The sequence below is a fragment of the Pelodiscus sinensis genome, chromosome 19 (assembly GCF_049634645.1).
Source record: "Pelodiscus sinensis isolate JC-2024 chromosome 19, ASM4963464v1, whole genome shotgun sequence".
Taxonomy (NCBI): domain Eukaryota; kingdom Metazoa; phylum Chordata; order Testudines; family Trionychidae; genus Pelodiscus; species Pelodiscus sinensis.
In genome coordinates, this window is record NC_134729.1 from 20,930,395 (window position 1) to 20,955,352 (window position 24,958).

General features: G+C 45.4%; 2 protein-coding genes across 3 annotated transcripts in view; one reads left to right on the forward strand and one right to left on the reverse strand.

Annotated features, from left to right (window-relative positions):
* Positions 1-11,290, forward strand: HAUS8 (HAUS augmin like complex subunit 8). The gene is made up of 11 exons (XM_075902967.1): positions 1-157; positions 255-325; positions 602-657; positions 1,647-1,749; positions 3,171-3,248; positions 4,207-4,289; positions 5,520-5,594; positions 6,239-6,397; positions 7,195-7,336; positions 8,695-8,836; positions 9,649-11,290. Exons 1-11 carry the CDS (start codon positions 135-137, stop codon positions 9,764-9,766), a joined length of 1,050 nt encoding a protein of 349 aa, XP_075759082.1. The 5' UTR covers positions 1-134; the 3' UTR covers positions 9,767-11,290.
* NDUFA11 (NADH:ubiquinone oxidoreductase subunit A11) overlaps positions 6,857-24,958 on the reverse strand; it is a 21,212-nt gene continuing 3,110 nt past the window's right edge. Inside the window, exons 2-5 of one of the 2 annotated variants that reach the window (XM_075902969.1) lie at positions 24,428-24,520; positions 18,249-18,371; positions 15,652-15,770; positions 6,857-7,219 (exon numbers count right to left, since the gene is read on the reverse strand). In XM_075902969.1, coding sequence (XP_075759084.1) covers positions 15,658-15,770; positions 18,249-18,371; positions 24,428-24,520 — 329 coding nt within the window. In that variant the 3' untranslated portion in view covers positions 6,857-7,219; positions 15,652-15,657. Of the gene's footprint in view, positions 7,220-15,575; positions 15,771-18,248; positions 18,372-24,427; positions 24,521-24,958 lie in introns of those variants that run through there. The other variant, XM_075902968.1, reaches the window with a different exon arrangement.

The window sequence follows — 24,958 nt, forward strand, 5'->3', positions numbered from 1 at the left end:
AACAAGCGCGCCTGCTTTTCCCCTCCACGTCGGCGGGGGGCGAGAGGCGGAAGTGGACGCTCTAGGTGCCCCCTGGGATACTCGCTGGTGGGGCGGGAGGAGTCGCCGCGCCTGCGCGGGAAGTTTGTGAGGCGATGGAGGCGGGAAGTTCGGTGAGGTGAGTGCGGGGCGTTGTGTCAGTTACTGCCCACACCTGGGGGGGGGGGGGTGTCGGCTCCCCCCCCCCCGCTGACCTGCTCCCTGTGTCTGTGCAGGACGCCCCTGGGAGCGGAAGGAGCCGCGGAGCTGGAGCGCAGCGCCCAGGCCACGGGGACGAGGCCCAAAGGTAGGCGGGGCGCGGGGGGGTCGGGCAGAGACCCACTGATTTGAGCCCCCCCCCCCCCCCAAAGAAAAAAAACTTCCGCCTCAGCCCCGGCCCGCTGGCCACTCTCCTCCCCTCCGGCGAGCCCGCGGCCTGTCCCCCCCCCCTTCCCCTTTTACCCTGGTGTGTGGCGCTGGGCTACGTGCTTACTGGCTGCGGGGCCTTGCCCCTTAGCGGGAGGGGAGGGGGAGAGAGTCTTATCCCTGCTCTGATTGGCTTGTTTCTTTCCCCTCTCCCCAGGAGCAAAGTGGGTGAAGGCGCGCTACCTGCAGTCCGACAAGAAACCTGTCAGGAAGGTGAAGTCCGGGTTGCAATGACCCGATGCTGGTCTCTGACCTCACCAAACGGAGACAAGCACCGGGAAATGTTTAAGAGGGGAAAATGAGTATTAGGGATGTTAAATTTAAATTAATTGGCTAATTGAATAGTCGATGCAATTTGCATAGCCTCTTCCAAGGCAGAGGTGCCCTTATTGACTAATCGAAGTGTAGCAATAGCCCCAAGGTTGTTGCTACACTTCAAAAGCAAAAGCGCTGCAGGGAGTGCGGGGCAAGCTGGGGGACGCAAGCAGTCGCCCGCTGGCCCCGTGCTTCCCACAGCGCTTCAAAGCGGCAGCATCACAGGCGGCAGGCTCCACACAGTGCTGCTGCTTTGAAACGCTATAAGCAGCCCAGAGTCAGGGTCTGGGTCTGGTTCCAGACTCCACACAGCACTGCTGCTTTGAATGACCCCTTCTTTCCCCCAATCTCCTTTGATAGAGGTAGCAAGGCAGGGGGAAGCAACTAGTTGACAAGTGTGTCAACTATCTGATAAGCATTTGCTTATCAGATAGTTGACTGGTCATTCACGTCTCTAATGTGTATCAGACCTCAGGTGAAAAACAGATCTGTTTTAAATAAGATACTAGAAATATGGCTTAGAAGTATGCCTGGCAGCTATAAGAGCTCATCCCTTCTGCCCAGTACTTGTGGCTGAAGAAACCTTTATCTTTTAATCTCAGGCACTGACAGTTCCACCTGCATTCTTACAAGTTTTTGCCCCGTCCCAGAGAGCAAAATCAGGATAAGGAGTTAAAGCCAAGCCCAGGCATCTTTATGTGACTGTACAAAGCATTTTGATGCCTGAAGGCAATGGCTTTTTTGGCAGGGGAAGGGAGGTTAATTATCTTTCAGTGAAATATTGTACTGAAGTAGGAGCCAAGACAGAGCATTACACCCCTTAATCATTACTGATCTGGGTTACTGTGTGTGTAATATGTGTATATAATCTGTTTTCTGGTTGGCAGAACACGTCAGCAAGTTGCTCTATGGTTAGTAGTGTGAAAAAATCTGAAAAGGGGGAAACCTCCATTAGAAGAGCAGGTCTTGAGAAATGCAAAGACACCACAGGTAAGTGGTCTGTGGTTTGGTTTATTAAGCAAAACAATTAAGAGCTATTCTCTCAAGGTGTGCTGCTAAAGTTCATCAAGGGTGCATCTACACAGCATGTATTTTGAAATAGAGTACTCTTCCTCCAACTTCCCTTACCCCTCATACAATGAGGGTTACAGGAGTTGGAGTAAGAAGTCCTCCAGCTTGACAGAGTTTCAACATTATTTTGAAATAACTACCTGCTGTGTAGGCACAGTCTAAGTAATATTGAAATAACGTTGCTATGTAGACGTACCCCAAGGGAGCAGGGACTTTCTAAAGATAGTCTAGAGGCCTAGAAAAGCTTTCCCCTCCCCCCCTTATCTGACAATATATCAGCATCGTTTTGCCTATCATTCGTGATTTTTACTAATGTATCTTAATGTAATCATGTGTAGATTAGTTCCCCCTAGGCGCTCATGCCTCTGGCGGTGGGAAGAGACTTTGTGTGCTCCCCTTCTGCCCCCAGGCCAATCAGGTCTTGGGAGTGGGAGAGCATGCGAAGCCTCCTCCTGCCCTGCCAGGAGTGTGTGGTGCATCTAAGCACTGTGTGCTTCTGACAGGGCGCGCGCTTCCCCGCCATTCCCAGGCTCTGATTGGCCGGAGAGCTGGCCTGGGAGTGGCAGGGCCTCCGTGGGCTAGATCAACCCACTTGGTGGGCCAGATCCGGCCTGCGGAGACCCTTTTGCCCATCCCTGCATTACCTTCTACTTCTTTTGTGCTCTGCTATTGTTGGCATTCATTGACTTCTAGAAGACTGTTCTATTTTTTAAAATAAATTAGCTGTTGTGAAAATGCTTATGAAATTGCAGAACTAAGTACTGTGGACTGCTCACTTAATTCTCCTGCACTAACATAACTTGTGTTTAGAGCCTTACCAAATTCATGGCCATGAAAAATGCATCACAGACTCTGAAATCTAGTCTCCCTGTGTGAATTTTGGTTTTTAGTATAGTTTAAAAGCATACAGTACACATTTAATGGGGGAGACCAGTGTTTCTCTATTTGGGAGCTTGACCCCAAAAAGAATTATGGAGGGTTTGCAAGGTTATTGTGTGTGGGGTGGAGGGAACGTATTACAATACTAATATCCTTCCTTCTGTTCTGCTACTGGTAAGGTGTGCTGCCTTCAGAGCCAGGCATCTAGCTGGCAGCCACTGCTCTCCAGCTGGGCTGCTCTTGAAAGCAGCAGCTGTGAGGAAAGAATGGTAGCAGTACTGCAATCCCCTATATAAGTCTTGCAACCCTTCCACAGCTACTTCTTGGATCAGGAAACACAATGAAATTTCATATTTAAATCGCTAACATTATGTAACTTACCATTTTAAAAAAATTCTATGGTTGTGAAATTGGCCAAAAAGGATCATGAATTTGGTATGGCTCTACTTGTGTCTCTCTAGGCACTGTCAACTTCCAGTCCACTTTATTAGAGGATCATGATATTGCTCGTCCTGATCTGGATGTTTCAGCTATTAATGGTAAGTTTTTCTTTAACTCTCCTTTTTTACATTATAAACGTCTGATATACTAATCGTTAAATCAATTTTAATCTAAAGATATAAAGCATAGTACTAAAGAGTGGAAAGGTTTGATTTAAATAATGGATGTTAATCAAGTCTTCCCTTTGTATACTTCCTTCTTTTTCTAAGGAAACATGCATTCTGATTGCTATAACCATTAAAATATGTTGGTTTACAAGTAAATAGAGACTTTACACTAGATTACGTAAGTAAACCTTCCAAGGTAGCAAAAATACAACAACTATATATGATTATATAACCAATACATAGCTAAATCTTCTCAGATTCTTATTCATTAATTGTATATTTTAATATATTAGATTTGTGTGCAACTGATAACTGGAATTTAACAAAATACAAGGCAGTGTATAAAGTTCACTCCTGTTAAACTAAATACTCCTTGGTATAGTACATGACCAATTGTGCCATATATAGAGCAAGAGAACTTTTTTTTAACATGGAAAAATAGCCTTTAACTCAGTTTTTGCTAGAGGCTCATGGATTCTGCATATCTTATTTAAATATTTTAGACATTATTTTTTTAAACTTATTCAGTTTAATCTGTTTTGTTTAAATCAGTCTTTATCCAACCTGCATAAAATCATATTAAAAGTTTAAGAAGCTGATAGCTGTCTCCCTCAAAGCATGTTGTCAGAGAAACACTATACAGCTGGTCCCCGAGTTATGAATGGTCGACTTACAATTGTTCATACTTATGACCAAACCTCCCATTAAGCATTTGTAAGCCGGTCCCCAACTTACGAACGTGCGATTCGTGCTTACGAACAGCACGGTCGCATTTAAATGAATGGGGTCCAACTTACGAACACTTTGAGTTATGACCATGTTTGGTACGTAACTTGTTCGTAAGTCGGGGACCAGCTGTATATATATTTTTTTCTCTTTTGTGGTTTAGACAAAAGTCTCTTTAAAAAGACTCCTGGTTCAAAGTCTGTCCTCAGAGGAGAATCAACATCACACAAAAAAGAGCAGAAGTCAGTAAGTGACACTTTACATTATCTGGGAATATACTAAATAAGGATTTTTTGTTAATGGTTGATTTTTGGCAGCAAGAGTTCAGTCCTTCCAGAAAGCCTTAAGACTTGTAGCCAGAGACCATGTAGTGTGTGGTGTTGGTGAGAGTCCTCACCTGAAGAACTATGGACTATTGTGGGCTAAAGAAGTGTTGTGAGGCTCTTAGGCTACTCTGTTGTTCCCAAAGGATTAAAAGTTGCTACCTCTAAAACTAAAAGCATTGAGTATGAACCACTTCACTAAAAGTAGCCTCATAAATGCTCACAACAGACAATGAAACCGACCAAATTCAGCCCTCCTGTAAAGCTCATTAATTTGGACCTATTTTTACTAGGTTAACCTTAGCCCTATACGTAAAATTTACATTTGTTAAGAAAAATCTGCTTTTTACCAGTGAAATACACCCTGTTCTAGGCATTCTTAACCTTCCATCAAAACTTCAAAATAGCCTAAATTCTGAGAGTTGCCATGTCATGTAGTGAGGTATCGCCTTCAGTCTGATATTTTGAATGAAGGAAGAGCTAATTGAAATTCAGTACGGTGCTTTATTCATGTCACTGCCCATGAAGGCCTCACCTTGGTGTGTAACCAAGCATACCTGTTCTCCAAAGGGTGAGGAAATACAATTGGTACTTGCAGTTAATAAAGGCTCCCATGATCTCTGCTGGCGACCATTTGCTTTTTGTGCCATTCCATTATGGTCCAGCTTCCATTTGTTCTTAGACCATGCTCTTTTGCTAGTCTTCAAGTTCGTTCTTCACATTGCTGTACTGTTATCCTTAAAAAGCATGGCAGTCTCAGTAGTAGCAAATGTACATATAGATTCCTTACATCCATAATTTGTATAGCACAGTACTTGAAAGTTAATCCAAGGTCCCTTTTATATTGACAATGATTGATCCAGTGCAGAGAATACACTAAGTTGAGTGACCGGAAGAAAAACAAGAACACAAAGTTAACAAGGCCTCATGCTGTTAGGTGAGAAATGCTCCATTTTTAAGAAATACGCTCAGATTTTTTTAAATGGGTGTAATTGACACTTGGTGATAACAAGACAGGCTTTGGTTGCAAATACACCTGTATCAGAGATGCTGTTTTGAATACAGGGACTCCACCTTTAGTTTAGAAGTACTCATTGTATGTTGAATTTCTAAATGTTTGTACCATTGATTTAAAAAATTTGATTTCCTTAAGAAATCTTTTGATTCTGAAGATGTGATTGGGATGATGGAATCTCAAGCATTACTATTAACCTATGCATCAATCAAGGTAAGATACAGCTAGTCAAATGTTCAGTATTTCAGAGCTACCAAAATCATAAGTAGACTATGGGAAAAGTTTCTAAATATAACTGAAATGTCTTTCTGCCACACAAATTAGATTTATGCTTTGGATATCCTAGGTTATGGGGAGACTGCTTTCCATGCACTTGGTTAAACAATGATCAGAGCTCAGAGAGCTTCTGAGATTAGAAATGAGGGGCCACTATTTTTGCAGACAATGGGATAAGTGTGCATGCTACACCATAGAGAAATATTGAGCCCTTGCTCCCAATAGATTACAATCTAAATTAGTATGATTTTTAAGGAGGGAGAGTAATTCAGATATATTCTTTTACTCTACCCCAGCAAACTTCCAAAGTTTGCCCTATATAGGCTAAATGCCATCTTGACTTCAGAGATCTATAATAAATGATCATAGTGAGAATCTTCCTTTCTAGACTATAATAGCCTTTTAGCAATTGTATAAGGTATAGGAAAAAAGTCATTGCATGCGGTGAGTTAACTTCTGAATTCAAACTTGTTTGACTTTCTCTTCTCTCTAAGGGTTATGTTAAAGTTTTTTCCAAAATATTTTTAAAGTGCTTATGTGTGGTTTAACATTGCCTCCAACTACATCCTTGGATATCATAGATGGAAAAAAATATTGCCAAGCTGGAGAAGGAAGCAGAAATAAATTTGGCAATATTATGTGCCGAAAAGGAAAAGCAGCAGCAGGAGCTATATGGCTTGAAACGCCAACGGCTGCTCCAGAAGAGAGAGCAGCAGCTTGAAGGGGTGCTAGATAAACAGGTTAGTTGATCACACTTCATGCTTCTGCAGTTTGCAAGAGCTCTGAAGAGGCAACCTCTGGCACTCTTTTGGAAACAAAAAAACATCCAATTTGAAGCCTGTTGTGGCAGTTTATACTTCTCAGGCAATATAAAGGAGGGAGAATACCTATGGCCTCCCATGTATGTATGAGCTGGTGAAAGCACATGGGCTGATGGAAGAGCAAGAGCTGTGGGGAAGTGATAATGTGGCTTTAACCATTTTAAATGTCTCAGATTATAAGCTGCTCTGGTGATCGGTGTGCTATCATCCTTTAGTCATTTTGTATACATCTCTTGTGAAGCACTGCATCAGTCCCCAAACATTCTGGCCTACTACCATTAAGAGGGCCAGGCAGAGGGACTGACCACCTCCTGGACTGTGACGCTATGGCATCTGCTTACTGGGAACATCCTGTAAAAAGATAATTAAACAACAAGAGCCTTTCTAATAGCGTTTTAATGATCCCTTTAAAATTACTCCAAGGGTTAGAACAAAACATTTAGGTTTATTTTGTGCATGGGCAGTGCTTCAGAATAGAGGAAATAAACAGAGTAGAGGGAGGGAGCGCTCTTAAAATATGAGTATGTGATGATACAGCCACAGCATTTGGTGATCTCTTTAAATCCTGTTTGTGGTGGCTTTTTTTAAAAATTTTGAACCAGATTTGAATCTCACTTTATTCTTCAAGACAAACCAGATAAACCAGCACGTCCATGCAGAGAAGCCACTCTGAAAAAGCAGTCAGAATTTATCACATGTCCATCTTCTGTTTTCAGGTAGAAGTGCTTGGGCCTCTTGTCACTACCTGTGAACAGTTCAAGAACAAGTATAAAACCTTTGCCACTGCCTTGGATATCACTAGACATGAGCTTCCTGTGAAGAACATTCATATAGAAGGAAACCGACATAGATATTTGGGTATGAAAACACAAAATCAGAGGATTTTGCATTTTTCAGTATATTGGACTCATGTGTTCTGTAAATTGAAATGTAATTGTAACCTTGTTAGTTCGCTGCCCTTGGATTTTCTATGGAGGTTACATTGATTTCTTAGGCCCAAGTGTTGCTTTGTGTTGTCTGCTTATTTGTCAGTCTCTAGGTAATAAAAGAAATTGGATGGATGCAGCTTCTGCTAAGATGAGCAGAGCACTCTAAGGCTAAGAGAATTCCTTTTATGTGGCCTTTGATCTTCTGCGCTGCCTATGTTAGTGTTCCTTGTGACCTCTAAATTTGTCCTTCATGGTAATAAAATTTCATCCAGAGTTCTTTTTTCTTGCAGAAAAACCACAAATCATTCTCAGTCTTGTTCTTTCGTGTTAGGCTAGACTTCTAAATTAGCTTCTTGAAAGAAAACCAAAAAAAGCTTAATTGCTCAAAGTTACGTTCAACTTCTTCACGACTGAAGCTCTGGAATTCCTAATTTGTGCCGAGCAAAAATGCTGTTTTGTCTTGTCTTCCGCACTGTAAACTGAGTCATACAGCTTCTTTCATTTATTGTTTAGTTTGTTGTATCCAAATATGCCTTATTTCTAGTTTTGGGCGTACAACTGTTTTTTCTCCATCTCCACTTGTCACAGATAGCTCTTGACCAGGTGGGTACTGAAATTTGAATAGTGTGTCTAACTTTTTGTCTCTTGAGATGGGAGTTCAAATCTTTGCTCAAATGAAACCCTATTTGGCTTATCAAAGACTTACACCTCTGAATAGGATTGTTTTTGGAGCACTAGGGCTTGAATAGGTGTTTGGGCTGTATTGAGTCAGGAGTTGATATACTTAAGTACATCTGTGTGGGGATCAAACTGGCTTTGCAAGGAGTTGTTCTAGATCATGATTGAAGTGCCTGCGCAAAACTGCATTGGGAAGTCTGCACAACACATCTTCATACTGGTGCTGGTTCCTTAATTTCTTGAATGATGAGCACTCATTAGTACTTAACCAAAAAGAGTAGGATAAAGAACTTGAACTCTTTGCATAAGGAACTTTGAAATGAATTAAATGAGTAGCATTTGATCAAGGTTTCCTATGAGTTTGTTGTTGTTGCCAGTATCTGCAAAGGTTGATATTGTCTCCTGCTGTGATTAGTCCTAATATAATTCAGGACAATTTTGCTCTCATAGTAACATCTTCCTGTTGCCTTTTCCTGAAGGCTGAATGTTCACCGGTACTCTTAGATGTTTGGTTCTTCAAGCCACTTGTGTAACCACTCTTTAACATTTATAGTGGCACGTACCTCCGCACATTCAGGGATAATAGATGTAACATTTGCTCTTTTGTAGAGGACTTAAAAAAAGAATTAGCCATCACGCAACGGCTTTTGGAGGAATCTGAGACGGGCTTTTCAAAAGAAAATGCAAAGGCATTCCCAGTACTGAAGGAGCTGAAGGAAGTTGCCCTCAAAATGGATGCAGAACTTGAAAGGTATTTACTAAACCAAGCTGAAGGCCCTAGTTCTGTAACGAATCTTAAAATCTGTAGATCCTACAACCTCTTCAGACAATCATATATAGGAACTGGCGTGTGTCACTAAGCTTAGCTCTCTACCTGTTCAGAGCTGGCCAGATTTCACCCCTTCCCGTAGAGAGCAAGAAAAGAAACTCTTATCCCCTCACTCCCACCCCCAAAGATTCACCTGCACACAGAATGCAATGAGGAAAACATCTTTCCAAAAAAGGATGATAGGAGGGGCTGGTTAGTGTGACCCATTCTGACTCTCAAACAATTTTCAGTTAACAGTCCTAACGGTCGAAAAACATAACAGCAGCAGGTACCAGGAATGGGAGGTGTGGGCTGCAGCATGCTGTCTTTAAGAATAAGAATGCAAAGACCACGACTGTTCTGATTCTTCAGCCTTTTTGCAAAGGCACAGGAAGTATTGGATTCTACCTCCCTGCTGCATCAATCCATGTCAATGGGAGGATCCTGGGTCCAGTTTCTTTCCCCTGCTATTCCACATGAGTTGTCACTTCAGTAGAGGCAGGAGAGGGATGTAATGCAGTAGGTTAAATATTCCTCCCCAAGAAACAGACTAGAGTTGAAATAACGTAAAATGGAAACAAAAGTCACAGGGATGCTCATGACTGAACCCAAGAAGAGCTCCCTCTACAAACCCCCAAGTTCTTGGTGAATTAGAAGATGGGGGTTTGCTTTCCATCACTTTGTAACTTTACTAAATGAGTAATAATTACTCATTACACAGTAATTGCTTCAGTCTGTCTGACTTTTCTTTGTAGGAGCTTCAAGCAAGTACAGGACCTGTCCTTTGAAGTCAGTAAGGAAGTTTCTTTGAATAATCAAAAAGTCTGTGAAGAGATCCACGGAAAAGAGATCCTGAAACACTGGTACTTCTGAAAACTCCTCGATGATTTGAACCCTGTGGCCACTAAACCAAGGACAGGAAGCTTGTCCTTAACTTTATTCTGCATTTTGGTATTATGTGTATGTGTGGTTTTTTTTAAAAGTAGATCTAATATATTAACATACAAAAGTTATTCTTGTCAATGATCTTACTGTAGGCTTCTCATTTCTTCTCAGGGCTTGGAGAAGGTTGTATACAACTTCCTAGAGCCCTTTTTAAAAAACATGAATGTAAAAATGTATTGTTCCATTACAGAAAGCTTGTAGAAAGTATAAGCTCCAGCAGCATCATGCCCTGTAGGCAAAGCCAGTGTATAAAAGTTCCTGTGGAAAGGTCTGTCCTTTTTTATAGCACCATTCAGCACTACTCTGTGCTATGCTACTGTCTCTTGTGCTCACTCATGTTTCTACTGCCCAGTCTGGGTATTAGAACTAACCCTATAGCAACGTGACTGGGACCTACCTCTTCATGGAAGTGGTTCTGGCCATTAAGCCATTAGACTTCCCCACAGTAAATGCAGATGCCCACGACTGGAACTGTAGCTGATGCCAGTCTGTCCAATTTCCCCAGGTCAGCACGTTGGGTGTCGACTGCCTCAAATTAGTCTCTCAAGCAACATATGAAACGGGAGTACAGGCACCAGGTGCTGTCAACATTGGGTTTTCTACTCCTCAGATCCCTACAGCAGAGTAGGGAGTAGCCTTGTTCCTGCCCAAGAGACTCTGAGGTCCCTGCATGGTCACATGCTTAAACAGTTACGGGTTGTGAGTTACATAGGAAGCCAGCACTTCCTGTTACAGGGGAGAGGTTCAGATTGTAGGTTAGGGTGGTCAGAATCAGGAGCCTTCAGAACTGGATCTGTTAAACTACTGAGGGGAGATGCCTGGTTAGTGGCATAAGCAGCAAGGGCTGATTTCTGATGCCTCCAAGGGATGGAAGGTCCCAGTAGATGCATTGTCCTGTGCCTGTCCTGTGGGGGCAAAGGTGCAACAGGGCAACCTTATGCTCAGAACTACTACATAGGTGCTGTTATGTCCGATGGCAGCGGGGGTAGGTAGGATGACGACAGTTGTTGAGATATGAATTTTCATAATCTTCAGCTACATGAGCATGAAAATTTAAAAAAATTTTAAACTCAGGACCTGTGGATTAAACAGTCAATTCAGAAATGGATGGTATTTCCAAGGCACTAGCAAATACCTGTTACATGGCTTCATTACCACCTGACTAGCTCTTTCCTACGCTGGCTGTGCTGTCATAGCTGAGGCAGGCTTTTCCCTTTTGCAGTTAACTAGCTGCTCTCCAGAGGCAGCAGAGTCCCAGTGTATAGATCGGGGCAGGCACTATGATCCCTGGGGGCTCCTCATGGTTGGGAGCCTCTCAGCACTGAGGTGAGAGGTCCTTGCAGAGAAGAGGGTAAGGTGACTCTGGAACCAGTGTTTCCTTTCCCTGCCACACTGGTGGGGGGGCAAGACCCAGAAGTGGGTGCTCTAGCTGCCCCTTTATAAGGCTAGCTGTGTGGAGCTAGATGTGAATGGGCTTGGATGATACATACAATGACGGGGGGGGGGGGGGGGGGAGAATTAGGCTCTATAGCTGTGAATGGGTTTGGGAGCCTGTTAGGACCTCCAGAGCTGGCAACTGTTCTTCATTCATTTCTGGGTGGAGGAACTAAGAGCTATTCCTCCTAAGTCTAGAAAGTGCGGGCCTGGGATATAACAATCAAAAAGAAGCAGACTCCAAACTAGGAGGGAGGTGTATCTGGGGGGAATTAACTGCCAGCCTTGAATGAGAGAGAGATCGATCACTGCTAGACAAACAAGATTTTTGCTGGCCTTTCTGGATGTGCAGATGAAAGAAAATGAAACTGCTTGCACCTGTTTCGTAATCTGCATTTAAGACTAAGGCCACAACCTCATGATTGTATTGTCTCAAAATGCCGTCAGGCCGATTATTTTTCAGGAAGCATGGCGTTGCACAAGAGGGCTACATCTACATTGGCCCCTTCTTGGGAAGGGGTATGTTAATTTCTAACTTTGGAATAGGGAAATCCACGGGGGATTTAAATAAACATGGCCACTGCTTTTTTTCCGGCTTGGGAAAAAGTCGGAAAAGAGTGTCTAGACTGGCACGATCCTCCGGAATGAAGCCCTTTTCCGGAGGATCTCTTATTCCTACTTGCAAGTAGGAATAAGAGATCCTCTGGAAAAGGGCTTCATTCCGGAGGATCACGCCAGTCTAGACACTCTTTTCTGGCTTTTTCCCAAGCCGGAAAAAAAGCGGCAGCCATGTTTATTTAAATCCTGCGGGGGATATTTAAATCCCCCGTGGATTTCCCTATTCCAAAGTTAGAAATTAACATGCCCCTTCCAAAGAAGGGGCCAATGTAGACGTAGCCGAGGGTTTCTGTTGCGCAAGAAGGGGCAATGTAGCCAGCTCCTTCTGGTGCAAGAGCCTCTTCTGCAAAAATAGTGGCTCATTAGGTATGCAAATGAGGCACAGCAATATTCCATGCTTAGTCTCATTTGCATATTTCTGGCACAAGAAGCTGCAAGTGTAGACAGAGCCTAAGAGATGAGCTGCGGAGGGCAGTTCAGGCTTGACAAACATTTCATGCTCAACAGATCCTGTAGCTACAATACTCAATGGCTCAGGGATTTCCTGCCTTTCAGCAAGCGTTGGAGGATCACCTCAATCCCACTGCGAGTACTAATACAATTGCACCAGCCATGGGTCCGTTTGTGTCAGATCCTTCAGCTGATATTCATTCCCATGTGCCTTGTGAGTATTTGCTGGTGGCTCCATGTGCAGGGCTGCTTTGGAAGATATCTGAAGGACAGACTGGTGCTTGTGGAGGCTCCCGCAAAGCAGCCGAGAGAATGGAAATTGTCCTTGGCTGCAAGGGGGAAGCTGCGACGCACAGCAATAGAAAGGATCTGCCGTCACACAGCAGAGGCCCCAGGTGGCCCCCGAGCAGCGTCCTGACAGCACCCCCCCCAACAACATGCCTGGGTCTCACCAGTGCTGCTGCTGCCGCAGCCATGCACATGGCCGTGAGCAGTCTGGGCGCACGGCTCCAAACGAGCCATAGAGCCGCATTTCTTTGAGCGAAGAGCCACATGCAGCTTGAGTGCTGTGGGTTTGCCACCCCTGGTTGTTGCTATAGATCTGTGGTCACCAACCTGTTGATTGTGATCAACAGGTCAATTTTGGGGGCATGACCAGTTGATTGTGATGTGTTCCAGACCCACCTTTTCCCCCACCCCCAAGAAGGAGCCCGCGCTGGCACTACCTCCTGGGAAAATGGGGGTAGCACTGGCTTCCTGTGGCATGGGGGAGAAGGCTCTGGCTGTGCACCAGATCCAGCACTCTGCTCCTGCCCCCCTTTCTACTGGGGAGACACCTACCCCAGCTTGCTCCTGTACCCTATTTTCCACCCAGATTCTGCACCCCCATCTCTATCCCACTCAGTGGCAGCCCTGTCCCTCATTTCTGGCCCCACCTCAGAAGGTAGAGGGGCCCACAAATTCCACTAACCCTGAAACCCCAGAAGAGTTAATCTGTCTTGAGACCTTGAATCGTAGAACACTAGAATTGGAAGGGACCTCGAACAGTCATTGAGTCCAGAAAAAAAGGATGGAGTGTTAGAGAAGGTATAAAACACTAAAAGACCACAGAAATGCTTGTCCCCTCCCTCTTTGCCCCTCCCAAGGGGCACAACCTCCCTCTTTGCCCCTCCCAAGGGGCACAAAAGCTTAGGGCAGGGGTTCCCAAACTTTTTGACACGGGGACCAGTAAATCCATTCACGAACTTCTGGAGGACTGGTAACATTCATTTGCATATTCATTAATCAAATGATGAATATTCAAATCAGTTGTTTCTGGTCCTCTCAAAGGCCCCAGTGCCAGTTTTAGCAAAGCTTTTGTTATGGTCACCCACAATATTCTTGCCATCAAGTTAAAGAATATGGATTGGCTAAATGGAGTGTAAGAGAGACAGAAAGCTGGTTACACCAGGGTTTCCCAAACTTTTTACTTCCATTGGAACCCTTTTTTTTCCAGTACTGTTTTTTGCAGCCCAAAAATATAAACACATAAAAAACAAACTGAGAAAATACCAGACATATAACACGTCTGGTATTTTCTCATTAAGTACATTTTATTATTACTAGATCAGTTTGTAGTTTCGAACTGCCTAGCTGCTAAATGTGCTCGGGCTGCATGAGTGTGTCTACCAGCCAGCCAGTTCACAATTACTCGCGGGAGTGGAGGGGGCACAATAGAATCCCCAGGCCGGACTCACTCGTGCTTTGGGGCAGGGGGGAGAGACAGTGCCCCGAGATCTACATATGGCCAGGTCAGTCCCGCCCTTCCCCCCCCACTCTGCCTGCTGCGTCTCTGGCCAGCCCCACATCCCCCAACCCCCTCCTGGACAGCTAGTTCTCCCCCAGTCTCCCTTGGCCAGCCCTGCTGCCCGCGTCCAGCCCTTCTCTCCCCCCCACACATCTTCCCCGGCCAGCTCCCTGTCCCTGACCTCACCCCCCCCCCCAGCAGTCCTGCTTCTGTCAGCCCCCCTAATCTCTCCCAGCCAGCCCTGATGCCCCAGGCAAGCCTTGCTTCCGGCAGCCGCTTCTCCTCTACTCCTCCTCCTGATCTCCGGGCCAGCCCACTGCCAGCTCTGCTTCTGTTGGCTGCCCCCCCCCGCCCCAAATCTCCAAAGCCCTCCCCAATTCCCCTGCCCAGTGCTGCTTCTGGTGCTGGCTCTCCCCTCCTCCCCCCCCCCCCCCCCACCACCTCTCCTAGCTACGCCTCTGCCAGGAGCTGGAACATCAGGCTGCAGGTTATGCCCAGGCCAGCCAAGGACTTGGTGGACCAGGTGTCACACGGGCACTCCGGGAGCCCGGAACACCCCGGCAACCATGGTGAAGGCCCGGTATTTTTTTCCTGCGGCCCAGTACCAGGCCACGGCCCATAGTTTGGGAAATGCTGGCATAGGGTTCTGGGCATGCACGGCAGGTAGATTTGGGCCAGCTAAGGAGGAAGATGTGAGGATGGGGAACTGCAAGTCCTCTGCAGTGTCAGAGCTGGGAAGAGGGACATGGGTAAACCGTGCTGTGACAACGGGCACTGGGAAACAAAGCTCTGCAGTGCCAGAGTCACCGGACATTTGCTGCAAACTAAACCCAATAAAAATGCACAGTCTGCTGCTTTCTGTCTGCATGACAAGAAGCAAAGGTAGCAGAGCGGGTGAAGGGAAAGCCCTCTAATTGATGCATCCGCTTCAAGCCCCTTGCAAGCCAGATACTATGTAAAATGAAAGTTTTCTCTAGACTGCAGGATTTTGTGCTCTCCCAGAAGTTCGTGCCTACAATGGATTTTGTACATTGTAGAATACATTCTGTAATGCCTTTAGTACATTGGTTTTTCTAGACATGTTAACATATTTACAGCCTGCGTTACATCTGTGCACCTTCTATAGCAATCTCTGGAACTGTCAATTCGACATTTCTCCTCTTCAGACTAGGAGAGGAATCTTCGACAGACAAATGCACTTGCATTCTAGTCTCCCTTTCAATCTCTTGTTGCAATACAGAGGTATGTGGACCAAGTGACTGGTTCACAATCACACAGCTCATCCTAGCACAGAACTCGTGAGTCCCAAACCCTAGTTCCTTACTCTAATCAGCAGACCTCTCTGCATCTCAGTTACTATTTTACATTTATTTATTTATTTATAAGAGTATGTTTCTTGCGTATCATTCACACGTCATTCAAAGCCAGAGTCAATGAGAGACCCTGGCAGTCAGCAATCTCTTTTTTATTCCAGGATACCTCATTACATAGAAATTAGAAAAACATTTCATAGGCAGGAGCCAACCTACATTTAATATTCGGGGGGTCCTGATAGCTTCCAGCCTTCTCTCTTGCCTATCTTTGTAAGGGCAGCCGTAAGTCCTAGCACCACACATGCGGAGGCGCCCGTGCCAACCTTGTGAGCTGGGAAGAGAGTGAAAAACATCTGTGAGTTTAGCAGTATAAAATATGAATAAATATTATGGTAAATGGATTTTTCTTTTGATACCGATACTTGACTGCAGACAGCCCAAAGGGCTGATGGAAAACAGAAAGGTAGGAGTCCTCTTCTCAAAGATACATAGTTTTCCAGTGTTTTCAACTTAAGCAGTTTTTGAAGTATCGAGTCCTCTTTATCCCACAGGGCTGTCTCCCATGTGAATCAAGTGCTAAGGGTTTATTTTAGGAACTCAAATTAGGAATGTCAAAGTGTAGCCGATTACGCAATTAACCGATAAGCCTGGACTTGTCCGTTAATTCTATCGACTACACACATTCTTCTCCCCTCCCCTGGGTTGCCTTTGTATAAGAAGCAAAATGCAGGACAATGTAGCACTTTAAAGACTAACAAGATGGTTTATTAGATGATGAGCTTTCGTGGGCCAGACCCACTTCCTCAGACCAAATAGTGGAAGAAAATAGTCACAACCTATATACCAAAGGATACAGGGGAGCAAACAATTGAGTAACCACTTGAGTACCCAATAAGCCTAGGTTTATCAGGTAGTTGACAACTCATCTAGTAGCTTACATCCCTACCCAGGAGTAGGGGCAGTAGTGCACTGACTGCCAGTTCCACCCCCAGGGACTATCAAATAATCATGTAACAGCTAAGTTTTGATGCAGTTACACAATTATTAACCAATTACACAATTATTAACCAATATCTAACATCCCTAACTGAAAGGTTCATCAGTTTACTCCAATTAGCTCAGCAGCCAAAACAGCTAAGAAAAGTAGAGCTAGATTTGATTTCTTACGGATCGACCACATTTTTAAAGTTCAAAGCATCTATCCCTGAAGAAAACCCACAGAAGACAATGGGGCTCCATAAATGCGCATCACTAACAATTAGGAACAAGAGGCAAGAAATCAGCTTGACTCATCAGAATACATGGAAAATTTGCAGAATTGGCAGCTAAATTAAGAACCCCCCTTTACATATAAAATGAGTCATGTCTGTTAAACAACGAATAGTCCTGCAGCACCTTAGAAACTAACAAAAACGAAGATGAAATCTTGAGCCTTCATGGACATAACCCACTTCTTCAGGTGAATGAGAGTTCATTGTTAAACTGTGAGCACAAAGCCCCAAAGTAACTTGTTTATATCATTGCATCTGAAATTAGAACTACAGCCGGAACAGGCATATTGCTCCATTAACCAGGATGCAGGTGCATTCGGCATAAAAACAAGCAAAGCTGCCTTTTCCTAATCTCTGCAATCCCTTCTTGATTGGCTGACGATATCCCAAAATGCCTTACTCTGACATTATGGACTGCAATGGCATTTTTGGTATCCAATGTCATAGTGATGTATTCTGGGACATCAATTTCAGAGAAAAATAATTTCTGGAAGTAGGTACACTCTGTTCTATACATAAACTAATTCACAGGGTTAATGAGGTCGACTGAATAGTCGATTAACCCCATGAATTCTTATTGGTTACTCGACTATTCTATAGTTCCTGGGAGTGGGGCTGGCAGCCAGTTCTCTGTGGCCCCACTCCTGAGGAGCCCCCTGCCACGCTGTGCAGTGTGAGATGCCAGGCGAGAGTGGTCTGCAAGGGAAGCCAATTTAAAAACCAGCTCCCTACGCAGACTGGCTGCCTGTCGCCTTGCACTGCTGCCTCTGATACAGAGGCAGCAGTATGGGGTAGCAGCAGCCCATCTGGGAGGGGGGGATCTGAGCTCTACCCAGTGCAAGACAGGACTGAGCCCAGCTGCCTGCCTGCCTGGCTCCTTATATACTTTAAATGCAGAGCTGCAGCAGAGATAGGTCCCAGACCCGGCACAAGCTGGGACTGAGCCAGGCTGTTGGCCAACCTGCTAAAAAGTTACTGGCAAGGGAATGCGTATAGTCTATAGCATTAACTGATAAGCTTTTGTTTATAAGTTAATCGACTACACTAGGGTTAACTCCATTTTATTTTGCAGTTTGTTTTTGTAGGTCCTGACTACCAGTCTATCAAGGATTACTTTAGTGCCAGCTCAGCTCAGCTTAATTTTCTGCACCTTGATTGGACTGGTACAATGGAGTCCTTCTGAAATAGGCATAGCCTCTGCTCATCTTCTGGGACAGGCCTTTTCCTAAAAGGACTGAATCTGAGAGGGCATGCTGCAATTTTCCTTGGTGAGCAGGTTTTTTTAAGTTGAGGTGGGGTTCATGTCAGTGCAGCACTAATGTTTGGGAGGTGTGCGTGGCAAGTAAGCCGATCCAATTTTAACGTGTTAGTCCATGGATCCTAGATTCTAACGCCTCAAACAATAGATTCCCACGGGAAGGAGGTAACTTTCTGTACACAGGGGTTTAGGAATGAGAGAGTGTTATATAATTGATATAAACGCATTAAATCATTCATGCTGTTGAGATAGTTCCATTTCTATGCTCACCACAACTTACTTCTTGCACCCAAGGCTATGCCAGATGCACAACCTCCTATCAAATAATTCAAGGCATCCTCCGGATCCTCCCGGATATGGGCAGACAGGCAAGTGGTCAATCCAAATACTGCTCCCACTGTAGCTGTAAGGAAAAGGTAAGTAGTTTATTTATATATTCTGCCCTGGGGACAGACTCAGAAGGATGTTTCCAATACAAATCTCAGCTGATACGAGTAGACTGTGAACTATCATTACATTATAAGACTCCATACCAGTTTACATCTAATGCCAATTCTTGCTAAAAAGAGAACTAGAGAACATGAAACTTTCCCAACTGACTGAGCACGCTACCCCATGCCTCTGCCATCTTGGACCTGGAAATCAAAACACAGTATCTTACACGATAATGCAGAGCATGCTTCTCCAAACTACTGGATGGCCTCTGAATAAGGATAGAATTTAAAGGAGTGAGGCAAATCCCTTTTCAGGAGTGAGGGCTGCTCTTAGGATTATTAGTTTCCTAAAGGGTTTTCTGCAATCAATAATATTAAACTCTACTTCACTCTTCTGCACCTTTTCCTGCTAGCATTTCCCCCTATACATGCACTGAATCTTTAAAGAAATGTCTGAGGAATGATTCCAAAACAACTAGGGTCAGTTAGTTACACTGCCTAGATAACAGGGCTTGAAGAATCCTGCTTCTGGGTACACACATCACTTCCACACTGCATAAGCATCCAGACACTTAAGCTACATCTACACTGGCCCCTTTTTCAAAAGTAGGAATAAGAGATCCTCCGGAAAAGGACTTTATTCCGGAGGATCGAGCCAGTCTAGACGCTTTTTTCCGGCTTATCTACAAGCCGGAAAAAAGCGGCGGACATCTTTATTTAAATCCCGCGGGGGATATTTAAATCCCCCGCGGATTTCCCTATTCCGAAGTTTAAAATTAGCATGCTCCTTTCGAAAAAGGGGCCAGTGTAGACGTAGCCTTACTTCCTGCCTGTGCCCCAGAATGATTCACTGACCAGGGAAGGACAGGCATTCAGCCACTTAAAGGGCTCACCAGAATTGATGCAGAGATAAAGTGGATAAAAATCAATGATTTAAATTGTTTTATTTGATAAAACGCTTTTTGAGGGAAAAAACCTATCTAAAGATAGTTTTAATTAAGAAACAGTAAACTTCCGATAATCCAGCACATTTAGGACCCAGGGGGTGCCGGATTATCAGATATGCAAGACTATCAGAAGGGGGGTTATGAGGGGTCTGGGGTAGGCTGGGGGGGGCATGCCACCCCAGACCCCTCATAGCCCCCCCTTCCAATAGTCTGGCTCTTCCCCAGGCGTCCCCAATTCAGTCGTTGCTGGTCAGTTTCAACAGCGGCTGAATCGGGGACGCCTGGGGCAGAGCAGCTGGGGTGCTGCTGGGTTGGTCCGGTAGTGCCACCCCTCAGCGCTGCGAGACCAACCCGGCAGCACCCCAGCTGCTCTTGGGGACACTTGGGACAGAGCAGCTGGGGTGCTGCCGTGTTGGTCCCGCAGCGCTGAGTCAGCCGCTGCTGAAACTGATCAGCGGCTGATTCCAGGAAGCCCACGTTGGTCCCGTTGCTTTGCCCCGGGCTTCCTGGAGTCAGCCGCTGATCAGTTTCAGCAGCGGCTGACTTGGGGACGTCTGGGGCAGAGCAGCTGGGGTGCTGCCGGGTTGGTCCCATAGTGTGGCCCCTCAGCGCTGCGGGACCAACCTGGCAGCACTCCAGCTGCTCTTCCCCAGGCATCCCCAAGAGCAGCTGGGGTGCTGCTGGGTTGGTCCCGCAGCCCCGAGGGGCAGCACTACAGGACCAACCCAGCAGCACCCCAGCTGCTCTGCCCCCGGCTTCCCTGATTCAGCCTCTGGTCAGTTTCAGCAGCGGCTGAATCGGGGAAGCCGGGGGCAGAGCAGCTCCAATTGTCCGGCAGCCAGAGCACTTCTGGGTTCCTGATGGTGCCAGACCATCAGGAGTGCCGGAGCATTGGATGCCGAACTAAATGGAGTTTTACTGTACATAGTAGCTCAAAGATACCCCATCATGGAATGCGGATTATAAATTCTAATTCTATAGTATGAGACAATTCATGTAATGTTTAAGAAAAGTTTTGTAAACGAGTTCCAGTAGTTCATGAATTACGGACCCAATTTTATGGGATTCCAGAGATTTCAGTATAGATTTAGGTTAATCTCTCTATCTACCCAATGGGACTCAGTGCCAGAACATACCATCAGAGATGCTTAGTTTTGCAATTCTCCAACTGTGGATTTCTGTCTCCAGATATAGCATGCAAGTTAAGAGCAAAAGTGAGTGTATATATGTGAGAAATAACAGATCTGAATCCTACTGTCCCTCTGCAAATTTGTGCACACAGTCAATTCCTTACCTCTCTTTAAAAGTGCAATGTTTCAAAAAATTCAATGAATAGAAGATTGTTAGGGGTGGAATAGTAACAATCATTTATTTTCTAATATAGCTGTAAAACTAACTTTAAAAGTTTTCAAAATAAATCACTGTTTAAAAATGTATAAGGTCTGTACTTTCTAAAAATTAAAGCGACATCTCTCTCTGAGTTGTGAAGAATATGTATTAAGGTTATAACAACCAACAATAATGCACTTTTAAATCAAATCCACCCTGCCAGTTAATCATTCACAACCCTAATTACTAGTTAGCTGTCCCCAAACAGCATATACACCAGCTTTTTTTATTCAATCAGCTCCTGTCTAACATCATAACACAGAAACAAATATATAATGAAAAGCTATTTGCCAGAAGCTGGATCAAACGGGACGAATCACTCAATAATTATGTGCTATGTTCTGTTCATTCCCTCTGAAGCACTGACTGGCTAATCAAAAGACAGACTACTGAGCTAGGAAACCATTGGTCTTACCCAGCATGGCCATTCTTATGTACAAGTTTATTATCACTGTTTAAGATTTGAGAGAATGAGTTAGAGTGATAGAAACAGAAAGGTTACATATAAAACAAAATCATAATACAATTCCTAGAAACTACTTAACTTTAAACAGGCTAACCATCTGTCTAACTTCTTACTTCAAATGTCTTTTGCAACATTTCAATCACTAAAGCTCTAAACAGAAACAAAATTGGTATCCATGGATATCTGCACCGCAGATGTGAACACCAACGAATAGATAGCAGATAACCAGGGATTTGCAGGGCTCTATCAATCACGCCTAATTGAGCTTCTGTTTTCAGGAATGTAAATATGATGTTCATTTACAGGCAGTCCCCGGGTTACGTACAAGATAGGGACTATAGATTTGTTCTTAAGTTGAATTTGTATGTAACTCGGAACTGGCTCCAGATTCAGCCGCTGCTGCTGAAACTGACCAGCGGCTGACTACAGGAAGCCTGAGGCAGAGTTGCTCTGCCCCCGGCTTCCTGGAATCAGCTGCTGATCAGTTTCAACAGCGGCTGAATCTGGACGCCTGGGACAGAACAGCTGGGGCGCTGCCGGGTAGGTCCCCGCAGGACCAACCCGGCAGCACCCCAGCTGCTCTACCCCAGGTGTCCCCAAGTCAGCTGCTGCTGAAACTGATCAGCGGCTGATTCCAGGAAGCCTGGGGCATCCTGTAGTCAGCCACTGGTCAGTTTCAGCAGCGGGTGGCTTGGGGACGCCTGGGGTAGAGCAGCTGGGGTGCTGCTTGGTTGGTCCAGTAGTGCCGCTCCTCGGCGCTACTGGACCAACCCGGCAGCACCCCAGCTGCTCTGCCCCAGGCGTTCTGATTCAGCCGCTGCTGGTCAGTTTCAGCAGCGGGTGACTTGGGGACGCCTGGGGCAGAGCAGCTGGGGTGCTGCTTGGTTGGTCCAGTAGTGACGCTCCTCAGCACTACTGGACCAACTGGGCAGCACCCCAGATGCTCTGCCCCAGGCGTCCTGATTCAATCGCTGCTGAAACTGACCAGCAGCGGCTGAATCAGAACGCCTGGGGCAGAGCAGCTGGGGTGCTGCCGGGTTGGTCCAGTAGCGCCGAGGAGCAGCGCTGCAGGACCAACCCGGCAGCCCCCAGCTGCTCTACCCCAGGCGTCCGCAACAAAAGCCTGGATTGTTGGGGGGGGGGGGCGCACTAGCTGCGCCCCCACCCCCCAGCAGACCAGGGAGACCCGGAGCAAAGCCGCGGAGGAGGGGGCCCCGCCGCCTCTGTAGCTTTGCTCCTGTCTCCCTGGTCTGCTGCGGGAGTCCAGCAAAGCTGCTGGACCCCCCCAGCAGACCAGGGAGACTGGAGCAAAGCCGCCGCCTGCGCGGCTTTGCTCCTTTGCCCCGGAGCAAAGCCGCCCAGGCGGGGGACCCCCCCCCCCACCTGGGCGGCTTTGCTCCTGTCTCCCTGGTCTGCTGGGGGGGGTCCAGCAAAGCCGCTGGACCCCCCCAGCAGACCAGGGAGACCGGAGCAGCTTTTCTCGCCCCGAAGGACACAGGTGGCAGACCCGCCGCCCGTGAGCTCCGGGGTGAGAAAAGCCCGGTTCGTATGTGTGGATCCGACATAAGTCGGATCCGCGTAAGTCGGGGACTGCCTGTACTTCTTCAGGTGAAAGAAAAAGAAGTGTCTCCTTGCCTTCTGCTTATACTTACAAGTTCACCGTAGGGCTTGAGACAGTAGAACCCACATTACTTGTTTTTACCCACATGTGCTCCTTTTCTGTTGATGTCTTATGTAAATGGGGCTTCCACTGCATTGGTTTACAATGTTTAATTTACATTTGATAGAGATATACACAATTACCTCCTGATTAAAGGAACCTGTTTCTTTGTTTCATTGGTGACAGACTTCAAAACATCAGTACATATATCATGCAACAATTACAAGAATCAGTACAACATCAGCTTTTTAATTAAAAACCTCATGACATATTTTTGGATAAACACCTGCAATCCAGTATGCTAGGTATTGCTAGGTGTGGCTTTGCCAATAGGCATTCTGGGGTTCTTCAAGTCACAGTAAGTTCTTAGAAACTGATGATATTTGTGACTATCAGTGATAAGAAGTAGGAACGTATGAGATTTGCTTCCATGAAATGTTTCCCTCCAGCTATGGTAGTTTAGGATTTTTGTGGAGCAATTTTCAACATGGAGACACTGAAAATTGAGGTTTTATATCTGAGATTCCAAACTACAACAAGTAAATTATTTCAATTTTAAGTTCTACCAATAACGTGTTGACAGCAGTTCCTTATACTACCACTCACTAATTAGGAATGTAAAATCCCATTTAGTTGGATAACCAGTTCAACATGATGTTTATTTACTTTACTGAAGGAGGGGGCCAGTGAAGGGGTTGTCCCATGACAGCCGCAGGCAGGGGCTGCCCCTGCCTGTGATGCGCCTGGGCCCACCACAGACAGGGCCGGACTGAAGCAGCCCCTCCATGGATGAGCAGAGCAGCCCCTGCCTGTGACCTCCCCAGCAGGCCCCCTGCAGGGCTGGGGCAGCCCCCTCCCACAGTAGGCAAAGAGCTGCTCCAGCCTCCACTGGTTACCGGTACTGGTAAGCATCACCCATTAAGGTTAACCTTTCACATCCCTATTACTTGATATTAAGTTCTCTCAAAACATGTCATTTTTACCCAGACTAATTTGACATTTTGAGAGCAGCAGAAGTGAAAAAAGTACATCTGAAAGAAACTAGTGTCTTGAACTTACACCTTTCTTACCAGAATCAATGTTCCCTGTAAGCTGTGTGGTCACTCAGAAGAGATTCAAACATCACCCTGCTGATTAGCTAGGCTTTTTTGTTTCTACTGGTGGTGCACATTCACACATGCTTTGGTGCACATAATAAATTATTCTGTGCATGGAAGAAAAAGATCAGCTGGAACCTTGACAAGGATCTCTAAGCACTTCACCAAAATTAATGAAGCCTAACATCATACAGATTTGTGCATGAAAACATTTTATGTACAGGAACTCAGAGACCAGGTAGTGAAGTGATTTCCTACTGCCCAACATACAGACAGTGGCAGAGGTGGGGACAGAAGCCAGGAAATCTGACATTCAGTGCCCCACCCAAAATCACCAAACCACACCAGCCTAACTAGTCACTTTACTTAAAAGAGCAATAATTTCAACAATGGGCTGTTCACTTAGATGAACGAAGCCATATTCAAACTAGAAAGTCAGTTGCTGAAGCAAGCAAAGTCTCCTTACCCATCGTGACAGTGTTTGAGGTTGCTATCTGCAAACCCCTCAAGATCGACTCAGGTGGGAAATGTATAATTTGATATGCTGAACCAACCAAGCCTACAAAAGAGAAGACAGTTTTAATGAGCAGCAATTCAGCCTGTGCAGAAGCACAACCTGAATGCAGGTGCCATGAGAACAAAACATGCTTGTTTATTATGGTGCTTGGCCTACAGGACACAGTGTACACCAGAAGCCTCCCCCCACTTCTGTTATTATCAGTGTAATGGACAAGAGACTACAGGTGAAATCTTAGCCTTAAGTCAAGGGTAGTATTGCCACTGAATTCAATAGACCCAGTATTTCACCCTAATCAACTAAAGCCCAATGTTACTCATTGTTTGTGCTGTATATCAAGCAATATGAAGGTGCAAGAGTAAAGCTAGAAAACAGAAATATTTGCATTCAAAAGGTCTGTCATCTCTGCACTGAAGCTCAAGATTTACCTAGACTAGCAGTGCAGCCACATCTTTGATCTTCCACCAAAAGCAAGATAAG

What these genes read in the sequence shown, in the direction of transcription:
- HAUS8 (XM_075902967.1), top strand. Translation starts at nt 135, where the DNA reads ATGGAGGCGGGAAGTTCGGTGAG. An exon ending in GGATGTTTCAGCTATTAATG is followed by an intron (nt 3,249 to 4,206) that starts GTAAGTTTTTCT and finishes TTTGTGGTTTAG; the next exon opens with ACAAAAGTCTCTTTAAAAAG. An exon ending in AAACCGACATAGATATTTGG is followed by an intron (nt 7,337 to 8,694) that starts GTATGAAAACAC and finishes GCTCTTTTGTAG; the next exon opens with AGGACTTAAAAAAAGAATTA.